Genomic DNA, 11,463 nt, shown 5'->3' with positions numbered 1-11,463 from the left:
TTGGTTTGCTTTTATATACTGTAGGTGTATCTGTTAATAGCTCCTTGGTTTTTGATGTCCACAGCCAGTTCCCTTTAACAGTGAGCATAAAAAGGAGGCAAAACATCTTCAGCTACTTCCTCCTGGGAAGAGGGAGAAAGCAGCATCTCCTGCTCCCCTGGCTCAGCTGCCTGCACGGGTGCCACCTTTGCCAAGGGTGTTTCCTTCTCCTGGCACCATCCTCCTCATCAGCTGCCCATCGTGTGCTGGCCAGGACCAGTCCTACCCCACGCTGTGCTTGCCCCATCTCTGCTGCTCAGTGGGATCAGTGCAAGTCTCCGTCGGCTGCTCTGCACCTCCGCTCCGCTGGACGGGCAGATGGACCGGGTTCAAACAGAACAAAACAAAACAAAAGGAAGAAGAAGAAGAAGAAAGACAAAGGGTAATGAAAAGGTCCGTGGCCCAGAGCTGCCAAAGGAAATCTCTCGCCGTGTTTCTCTGACCATACTTGTCCCAGCCACTACAGTTGCTGTGGGATCCCCTGTTCCTTGTAGCCTGTGAGGAGGGAGGGGAAGGGAACATGATTAGTGTTATTTCCTAACAAGGACCCTCAAGTGAGCCACGAGCCTGGTTTACCAGGAGTGGCAAACTATAGGGGAAAAGAGGGGCACTGCCCTGGTCAGGCTCAGCCCTGCCTGGCTTTAGCCAGTGCTTGCCCCATGCAGCCATGGGGTGCAACCACCTTCCTGGGCACAGGAAGGCAGGCAGCCTTGCTGCTGTGCCCTGGCATGGGCAGAGGCACGTCTCCTTGAAGAGGTTATAAAGGTGCAGTAGGTACTGGCAGCCACCAATTCCAGTCCAGCCCGATAACACAAATGTGTTAAATGTGTGGAATGTGTTTTTCTGCAGCACAGGGAAATGCATGTCCTTACATACTGCTCCAGACATGGCTGTTCCCAAGCGCTGACCTGGCAGCTCGGTGGCTGTGCATCTCTACTTGTGATCTATGTCAGAACCTCATCTTTGCAGGGGACTGCCAGGTAGGAGGAGGCTGGTTTCCCCTGTCCACCTTCTTGTTCCCATGCTGGCTTTTGCTAACAGAGCTCTGCAGCAGCAACCAGTCTGCACTGCAGTTTGTGGAGGTGAACAGACATCTCTTGGGGGAGAAGGGGGGATGCCTTTAATCACAGGCTGATGTGTCGGAGTTCAAACAGGACCACAGCATGTCTCTGGGCCCTTTCACTTGTGAAGTTCTGCCTCGTTATGCACTTGCTTTGCTCCAGCCCAGCGGAATTACAGGTGCTTTTGTTGGGGCACAGCAATGGTCAGGTGGAACCGGAGAAAACTAAGTGTCAAGAGCACTGGAAAACTGCCTGGACGCTGCCTCCTCCACCCCCCTCCTCTTCCATGGCTACAAGGTTTAAAGCAGCAGAGCTCTTGGGTCTGGGGCCATGCTGTATTTGCTATCCCACATGTAGTGCTTGAGGGGGTTGCAAATCCCATGGGGATGTCCCCATAAAGAGGCTCCTTCCCTAAGGATCCAGGAAGGGCAATAGTAGAGCACCCAGAAAAGAGCACCCGCAGCTCTTGTGCAGATACAGGATAAGGAGAAAAATACTGGGTTTTTCAACACTTTCCTAGGTGGCTGCAATGACTGCTCCAGAAGCTTTACCTGCTTTCTTCTTAACAGAAGCTGGGATTGTTACTACAATAGTACCAATGCACAAGGTCTCCTTTTTAAAGAAGGAAACCAACTGTCCTTACCTTCACTGCAGTGAAGAGCTTTCATCTAGAAACCTTTTAAAAACTTGGAGGTTTTCTTTTTCTTTATTTAAATAACATAAGTACCCTGTCATTTTTATATTCTGCATTTCAAATGAGTCTGAGATTTCACATCTCAGGATGCTCTTCAAGCACTTTTCCATTGATGCTTTTTAATATTTCTTTCCAACCCTTATGTCAGGCTTTTGTAAAGTGCCTTAAAGCTGAACACAAAATACCAGCGGGTACCACAACCTCTATCTTTAAGGGATTTTTTGCTGAACTAAGAATTGGCCCTGGCAAATGAACTTTGTGCTATGGAAACGTCTGTGCATGCATCCAGCCTTGGCAGTCCGGACCTCCTGATGCTAAACAAGCCCAAGGAATAGAGGAGGAGATTAATGACACTTGTCAGCACGCATTACCCTGCACTGCCTTGCTGTCCATCATACGCAGCTGAATAGGAAGACTCACATCTTTCAAACAGCTTTTTCTAGGGGGAAAAATGAGAGTTTCTTATACATCTATGTTCTAAGTGTGAGTCAGCTCTGAAAGAAAGATGAGCTGGTTGGAAACCTGTAATATGGGCTTGTCTACACCACAGGTTAAATTTGTTTAGGGAGCACAGTAAAAAACCCCAGCCAACCACATGGACCAGAGCTGGGGCATGCCATAAAACCTTAGCTAAAGAAACCAGGCTGGGTTATGCTTACAGTAACTTGCTTGTGTAGCCATGCCTTTTATAAGATATAACAGAAACCTTTTCAGTCCTGCCACCAGTTTTGGAGCTGACTGGAAGCCAGTTAGAGTAGCTCAGACTCTGTACCTCTTCACAGGACCAAAGTAAACCAAAAGATGACCTGTCCTATCCTAAACTTATTAACATAGTTCAGACTTACTAGTTTATATACTAAAATAGTTATTACATTTCTTGCATAGGGATAGCTATTCTGTATGAAGCAGCTTTACCTTAGTACACCTGCATTACTGTTACGGTGCAGTTCTGGGAGCAGACAGCTCTGGGTCTGAGTATCTGTGCACAAAACTGCTGATTTAACCAAGTTTGCTTGAAATTGCACTTCTGTAAACCACTGCAAGTCAGATTCAGGTGAGAAGAAACCACTCTGTGCACAGGCTGTCCTACAGGGACCGGGTTCATGCAGAAGGTGGCCTTGGGATGCTCCTGAGGCTGAAGCAGGTCCCTGCTCTGCTCTGATGGTGCCATTGGGGCAGCCCAAGGGGCATTTCAGTGCTGGGGCTGTGTGGCCACAGGACAGACACAGAGACAGGCGACACAGAGGCACACAGCTGGGCTTGGGCTGGGGGCAGGCAAAATGAATCCCAAACAGCTTGTCCTGGCTGATACTCGCTGCTGTCAGTGGGGAGCTGACACAGGGTGTGAGGAGGAGGAGGAGGAAGAACAGAAACAGACTTACCTTGTGAAACTTTGATGGTGAACAAAAGGAGGCAAAGGAACATGAAAGAAAGAGAGAGGGAGAAATGTAACTGTAGACAATATATCCGAAACACATGGAGAACCAGAAAAGAATGAATAAATCGGGGTTGCAGAGCAAACGGAACAGCTGCTCTACCATCAGACAGTCACACCAGGGCTAAGCACTATTGAAAATCCTTGTTTGAAACAGGTAATTTCTGACCTTGGAGAAGCTTTCCAATATCCAAAGAGGCCCTACAAGGATGCCAGAGAGGGCATCTTCATCAGGGACTGTAGCAACAGGACAAGGGCTGATGGGTTCAGACTTAAACAGGGGAAGTTCAGGTTAGATCTAAGGAAGAAGTTCTTTACAGTGAGGGTGCTGAGGCACTGGAAAGGGTGCCCACAGAAGTGGTAAATGCTCCATCCCTGGCAGTGTTCAAGGCCAGGTTGGACAGAGCCTTGGATGACATGGTCTAGTGTGAGGTGTCCTTGCCCATGGCAGGGGGTTGGAACTACATGATCTGAAGCTCCTTTCCAACCCAAACCATTCTATGATTTAGAGCTCATGTTTAAAGAGGATGGAGGAATCCTCATCTGCTTTTCAGCTCACCACTTGCTTATGCCTAAGGTACCTCACAATCGCAGCGTGCCTCAGCCTGGCTGCCTGCTGCAAACCCTGGTGGTATTTCATATCCCTACAGTACTATAAAAACTTACCCTACTGCAGCATTTGGTAGGTGCTTCCCTCAGGGATGATTTGGGGGACAGCAACATTTATTTAAAATAAAAAAGTAACCGGTCTGAGTGGGTGATTTATCCTCAGAATTCCCTTCACCTCATGAAGGGTTACCAGCTGGGTTAGGATGTCGTTCTCTTCAGAGTCTCTCAAGTGCTTTCTGCTCCCTTTCCTTCCCAGGGCAGCTGCGTTACCTGCCCTAGCAGAGACCCTGCAGAGAAGAGAGGCTCAGTGATGCTCTCCAAAGTCCCTTGTAGCCCGTGTGTACTGTAACCACACAATCATCTGCTGCTGCTTCTGGCAAGGTCTGAGTGCTGTAATTAGCAAAGGAGTGACAAGTGGACAGCAAGATTACAGGCAATCTATTGCTACCGGCTGGCAACCAGTCCCTGAGCGGCAGCTGCCCACTGCAGGAGCAGGGGCTGCAGCAGGAGTCCCCATCCTGTGGTACCACAAGTGATGGTGCCTTGGCTCATTCATAGGCCCACGCTTGACTTTTTGGCTGCATTCATTAGAGCAAAACAACGCCTGGACATACAGTGCCTGACTTCTGTCCCCTGTGCCACCTCGGTGTGAATTACTGCATTGATTTCTGTGGTATTTCTGTCAGGAAACAGCACAAACTCTTTCACAACAAGCTCTGCACCGCTGGGGAGTTCCTGGAAAGGCTGTTCCTCTGCCTTCGTGCTGCACAATGCAGCTAATGAAGACGTGTGCTGTGTGGGCTGGGGACAAGGTGTGCCATTAGCAGAGAAAACCTTGCCCAGAAAGCATTAGGAGGCTCATTTTCCAGTTGGTCTTGGCAAGCCAATTAGCTCTGTTTCACCTCAGCCATGACAAAGGGGTGACAAAGGGGCAACAAAGGGAGAGTCCACATTATTTTGTTCAAAAGAATTCAGTATCTACCTTTGCCTTCAGACAGTGAGTAAAGGAAAGGACAGTTCCCAAAGCCATACGGCTGCTTAAAGAAGATGTCTGGCATTTAATGGGACCAGCTGGCAATCCATTTAAATTAGCAGAGAAAATGACCCATGTCATTGTGCTGCCAAAAGTAACTAAAGTGTGACAGCAAAACTGCATTCAATTAATGTTCCTTCTGCTAAAGGGCACCTTACAGGAGATGAGGGCTGGATGGGACTCTCTGAGGTCAGTTGGCTCGTGACAGATGTGGGTCTACCTGCTGTTGGGGTCTTCCAGTGGCAGAGAACAGATGCTGCCATGCCACCTCTTCAGCATTTTGACCTTACCAGAGGGAAAACATCTCCTAATTCCACACAGATCATCCCTGCTGCTATGTAAGTCTGTCTTAGGCTAAACTCCTGCCTTTGAACGTCTTCATCACTTGCTGTCTCACGGTCCTCTGGACTCTCTCCAAGTTGTCCATGTGAAGTACAGCCTACAAAGCTGGCCATAAGCCTCACCACATCTTTAGGTGTGCCACTAAATGTGAGGGGACCAGTTGATGTCCTACAGGCCCTTCTCCTACCTGCCTCATGGTGTTTGTTCCCTCCACAGCAATGCACTCCTATGCAGCTTGTGACTCACTGCAGCCACCACATCCTTCTCTGAAAAACAAGTTTCTCCCTAATGTGTATTTATGCAATTGATTATAATCCTTCCTTAGCATCTCCGGCTTGTCTTTACTGAGCAGCATTTATTTTCAGTTAATTTCTTTGATTTGCTTGAATCCATACACTGCCCTCACCATGCCTGCCAGCCTTGTAGCTGCCTTGTCGTCAGCTGGGGCTGACTGAAGGCAAGCGCCTTCAGTCCATCATCCAGCCATGAATGAAAATACTGAGCAGAGCTGGATTCAGGAGGGACCTTTCAACACACCTTTCCTTATTTCATTCCAGTTTACCATTCCAATGCATTTAGAGCACAGTTCTCAAGTGCATTTTCACCCAGGCCACACAGACTGACTTAGTTTCTTTTATCTTCTTCATACATGCAATCAATTGATTGATGCAGTTTGATTATTTCTTCCAGGAACTGAAGTATACAAGACTGCCTGTATTTCTTCTCTTTTTCTTCTCATTAAATACAGCATTACATTATCCCCAGATCACTCCCTTGGAGCAAGCTCCCCCTTTTAATGGCTGAGAATTAGCACTAGAAGATGAAAGACATCATCAAGCCTCCCTAACTCCCACCCAACCCTTTACCAGCTAACAGACAGGCAGGTCCTGATTCAGGGACTCAGGAATCCATCCTGATCCATCCCTCAGGGAAAGCCAGAGCATGGTCTCCGAGCTCCAGCTGCTTCCCACCCTTCTCCTCACTGCTAGTCTCCATCAGCTTAGACAATTCCCCCCTGTGCCCCTCCTCTAGCCCATCAAAATTGCATGGCACCCTCTCAGGGATGCCTGGAATTGGCCATTTCAAGGTGAGAATGACTAGAGGTGGGCAGTAATTTCATATTTAACTATTTCCCACCTGCACAGAGATTCAAGTTGCAGTGGTGTAAAATTTCTGTCTAGTGCATCAAATAGTTTGCACACAAACAAAACCCAACCAAAGCAAACTGTTTCCTCACAGTGTTTTTAAGTGAAATGTCTTATTTGTTGCATTTGAAAGTTATTACCATTTTAGGGGTTTTTTCACATGAAAACGAAACATGAAAAACCAACCCATTTGGATTCTGACAGGGTTGTTTGATCCAACTGGGAGAAACTGATCACTTCTGTTCTTTGCTTTGATTGAAAAATGAGTCTTTTCCTTTTATTCTCCATCAACCACGAGCTCCTTTATTTAGCCATTATTTTCTCTGCATGGTAAGTAAACTTAAAAACCAGCTATTTAATGAGACAGCAAGAAATTGCCAAGGGCTGCAACTTGTCAGATTATATATTGCTAGTTAACATAAGACATGTTGACTCCTCTTAACCTTCTCTACTGCCACCAGAGGGGCTGGGATGAAATACTCTTGTTGTGGCTGCTGGAGAGGGACTCTTCGTCAGGGACTGTAGCAATAGGACAAGGTGTGATGGGTTCAGACTTAAACAGGGGAGATCCAGGGCAGATATAAGGACGAAGTTCTTTACTGGGAGGCACTGAAACAGGTTGCCCAAGGAAGCTGTGAATGCTCCATCCCTGGCAGTGTTCAAGATCAGGTTGGATAAGGCTTGGAACAACATGGTCTAGTGTGAGGCATCCCTGCCCATGGCAGGGGACTTGGAACTGGATGATTTTAAGGTTCTTTCCAGCCCAAACCATTCTATGATTCCATGGTTAGGGATCTCCTGGCCTAACCATCCCCATCAGATGCTGCTCATCCACCCTCTGCCTCCCAGACTGGTGAGGTCCAGCAAGGTGCGGGGCACAGCTTTGGGGCAATACTTCCATGGTGTATGGTTTTCCCCAGGAACCAAACTGGAAAACCTACAGTAAGACCCTCCTGACCCCCAGCCCCTCTACCTGAAGGACACACATGAACAGGACTATGGAGGAAAGCAAGTCATGGTTTCAGCTGTAGCCCCTTATCTGGACAGATGCTTTCCTGCCTCTCCCCACAACTGCAGACCTCAGGAGAACTGCACATGGAGGCTGTCCAGCAGAGGAACAGCAGGAGAGTGTATGATTATGAACATGTAATTATGGGATTACACACAGATTGGGCAGGTTCTTAAAGACACGTCACAGATGTACACCGATTTCACAGTTCACCCTCAGAAACAGCTTAGGCTACCCCTGCTCTGTGGGTACACCTGAGAGGAGACTTAGCATGTGGTTTGCAGGGAAAAACAAAGGGCTTATCCTGAGGAAAGCCTTTTGCCTCGCTTATGTTCAGGTTTTAAACATCCATTGTTTGCTCTGCATGGGGATTGCCCTTAACTCAGCCTGTAAATTGAAGCTAGCTCAGCAATTAGGGGTTTGGTGAGAGGGCTTAAACCCTGGGTTTGGCAGCTGAAGATGTGCACTGGTTTCCTGTTGGTTTTTCCATTTCATGATGACAAAGTGGAGCCCTTCAAACCAAAAAGCAAAAGCTGCTTGGTAAGACATTCTCTGGGAGTGTTTCCTTTGGGAACTGCCTGCCCTGCCAGCCTGAAGGATCTCAGGCTTGTTTGGTTTGGGGCAATGCCCAACAGCCTCTGCCAGCCTTTGGAAATGGAGTGGGGTGCGATCAGCACCCTGAGTTGTAAGCTGCTTCTGGCTTTGGAGGCGAGGCTGTCACCTTAATTCTATGTGATATGATACAGGTATGATACAACTTTTACACCCATAGAAGCCTTTAGCAGATAAAGCCTGTATTCTAGGCTGGTAATGTACACTAACTGGGTGACCTAAATTATATATGTTTATAAAAGGATTCCTCTCTTCACCTAAACTAATGTGTTGGAGGCTCCTTAAAGAGTGTAGGGGAAATCCTTCTGGGAGTAGATACAAACACTCCTCCTCAGCCTAAGATCTTGGTGTGAAACATCAAGAAAAGCCTGTGGGTCAGTGTATTCTGGGGAGCAAGGGGAGGGCCCAGGAGAGCCCCAGGGCTTTTCTGTGGACAGCTGGCCCCACATGCTCCCTGGGAGCAGAACCAGCCCAAGGGGAGGTCTCACTAACCAGAGGGATGCAGCCGGAGTCACAAGGGAGAAAGGGCTTTCTCGTTCAAACACGCACAGAGCTGTGACCAGGGCAGGACAGTGGAGTTCACAGTGCTGGGGGCTTCATCCCTTCCTGCACTTTCCATTTCATAAAGGGGAAAGGAAGATTCTAACCCATGAGGCTCTTCCAGGTGTGTCATGGGGCCCATCACAACCACCTCCCAGCCTGCTGTGTTTCTCATGGGCTTGCAGAGCCCATCCTGTGGCTCTTCTTCCCTACAGTCCGATGGCATTCAGGGGCATCAGCAACCCCCAGCACAGATAGAAGTCAGGGGGGTGAGTGCACTGTACTTACTTGCGAGAATGACCATGTCCATCCCCCAAAATATACTCATAATCCAGCCAACCATCACGATCGCTGTCAGGATCTGAATCAGAGCAGCAGCAATGTTCAGCCAGAACACACAACACATGTGCCTGTCGGGGAGGTCAGTCCGGGCTCCGCACAGCACGGTGAAAGCAGATACAAACGTTCCTATGGAGAGAGCAGCAACAAAACACCCAGTGAAAGCCACGGCTTCGTGCCAAATTCCTTCCCTTAGACCCACTTACAGCATCCCACTCCTTGTGCTCTCACTGCAGTGCTGGGAACACAGGAGGACATATGGAGGGACAGTCACATCTCACTCGAACACGCTACTTTCTCCCATTGAATTACACTGATACATACCAGGGTGGACAAAAAGCTCTTTGGGGTTTTGCTCCTTTCCCCCCACCCAACAGTAACCACTTATGCACCGTAGGCAGATGACAAGGGAGTGCTGTGTGTCTGTGGAAATACCTTTTTGTCTGCTTGGTGGGTTTCTTTTGGGGAGAATATTTACTACACAGAAGCTCTGGAGTGGAAAATTGCACCCAGAGTTGGAATGGCTCTATAAAGCTGTGTGGATCTGGCAGTCTGATACTGTTCACAGATACTGCTCCGGAGGAGCACACAGATTAAAAGGGGTGCTAATGTGGCACTGCACCTTTGCACAATACCTTCCCCAGACACAAGTTACCTGGGAGCATGTTTAAACAAAGCAGGAATAGCTATACCGGTGCTGGAGCCATGAAGCCATGATTTGGTGGTGTAGTCCATGGCTCTGCTTGAGACCTACCTACAAAACTTGCAATCACCCTTCAGACTTCCTAAAACAACTCAGATGAAGGATCTTGTTGATGTATGGAAGTTAAAGCAGGGGAGGAAACCGCACCACAGCAGCCTTTACAAAGATTCTTCCTAAATATACCAAATTTACTGATCATTTATTTGCAGCTGATGTCCTGGGCCCATGGCAAGCTGAAACCCACAGCCCGGGGAAGCCCTGTCTGTCCCCCAAACAACCTGCAGAAATAAACAGGCAAAGAGCAGGAGAAACTGTTTCTGACCCATACAATGTATGAGCTGTTGGCCAGCAGGTTCAGTCACCGGATCCAAGTATGCGTTTTGACACTCCTTAACCTTATGAATTGTCTTTGGGGGTTTTTATACAAATACAGTATTGCTAAGGCAGGTACAAAGCTTCAACAAGGACTGTACTGCATAACCTAGTTCTGTGAAATGCTTTCTTTAATGAATGTCTTGAATTAAAGGTCCCGCAGCATAATGTCCAGTGGTTTCTACAAGTATTACCCCTTTTCCTATTAAAGGATAGAAGCCTGCAGATGCCCTGGAAGATGTGAATGAATGAGCTCATCTTCAGTGCACTCAAGGGCCTTGTTGAACTTGGGGGAAGGAGAGAGTCCTTTGGTTTAACTGAAGACAGGGAGGAAACACTGTGTTTACACCTTTCTAGAAGACATCAGCAGACAGAGAGTGCAGAAGGATCTGGTCAGGAGCAAATTACCACTTCATCCTGGCCATTGCCAGGGTGATGAAGGAGGTAATCTTTTCCATTGCTTTATCTCCTTCAATAAGTGACAAGGGTAACAGGCAATTAAGATGCCAAAATGCTGATGAAGGCTGGCTACAGCCTGGTTTTAGTCTCTGCAGGCTTCAGCTCCAGCATCTTCCCAACACCCCACCAGCTCCTGGAACCTCACTCGTCTTCCTGCCACTGGCTCCATCTGATTTTACACTCCCTCCTGCTCCCTTTGCTGCCTGGAGCAGCACCAGGGCAGAGGGGAATGGGGAAGCACTGCTGGGGTGCTGGGAGGCAGTCCTATGGTAAGGAGAGGGGCAGCCTCTTCTCCCATGGGAGAAATCCCCTTGGGATTTACATGTCTTTTGTGTCCTCTGTTTGGGATTATGTGAGATCTCTGCCCCACTTCACGTATTTTTTCCTTTATAGTTTCTCCAAAGCAGAAGGAAGCCTGGAATATTCCCACATGCTTGTGATACTGTTATCTGCAAAGTTACACCACAGCACTCTCTGAGATTAAATATGGATTGAGGCAAGATCAGAGACTGAGTGTTTACATTTTCCCATCAGGATACAGAATCTTGCCAAATGGAAATGCATGTCTCTTTCTGAAATGGAAATGAAAACCTTCCCCTCTTGCCTTACTTTTAACTCTTCCAAGATGTTACGACCAAAAAAAGGTCATAAATGAGCAATAATTCTTAAGCTGCAGCTTCGAATCCTTCCAGTGAAGCTTTTAAGATTTTTACATCATTAGGGAGCTGCTGAATTAGCTAATTGATCCCCTAAACACCACAGTGACTAAGCTAATGTCCAGTCCCATTCAGACAGGAATAAAGCAAACAAAGCAGTCAAGTGACCGTCCCTGGACAGGGAATTGATACAGAAACTAGGATTAAAATCTCATGGACCTTGGCTTCTGATTCCTGCTTTAGGCCACTTTCCTACTCATGGGAGCCAATTAATTTTGCAATGCCAGTGCATTTTCTTTATTAATTATGATTAACTAATCTTTGGGAGGTTGTTTGCATTTTTAAATACAAGACTTGAGACATGCCAGCAGGCATAAAACAGGAGCATTTTTTGCTTTGTTTGACATAGGCTTTA

At 47.5% G+C, this 11,463-nt stretch overlaps 1 protein-coding gene across 1 annotated transcript; it reads right to left on the bottom strand.

The window, feature by feature from the left end:
* Window positions 1-499: 499 nt before the first annotated feature.
* Window positions 500-8,987, bottom strand: LOC104402175 (chromosome unknown open reading frame, human C1orf95; the record flags this gene model as incomplete). Its single annotated transcript, XM_010009982.1, has 3 exons — window positions 500-534; window positions 3,177-3,185; window positions 8,808-8,987. Coding segments are annotated over 3 exons (224 nt in total), but the record flags the coding sequence as incomplete, so codon positions are not given.
* Window positions 8,988-11,463: the final 2,476 nt, after the last annotated feature.

This window comes from Nestor notabilis, unplaced genomic scaffold (assembly GCF_000696875.1).
Source record: "Nestor notabilis isolate BGI_N333 unplaced genomic scaffold, ASM69687v1 scaffold17142, whole genome shotgun sequence".
NCBI lineage: Eukaryota > Metazoa > Chordata > Aves > Psittaciformes > Psittacidae > Nestor > Nestor notabilis.
This window is presented reverse-complemented; position numbering and strand designations above follow the sequence as displayed.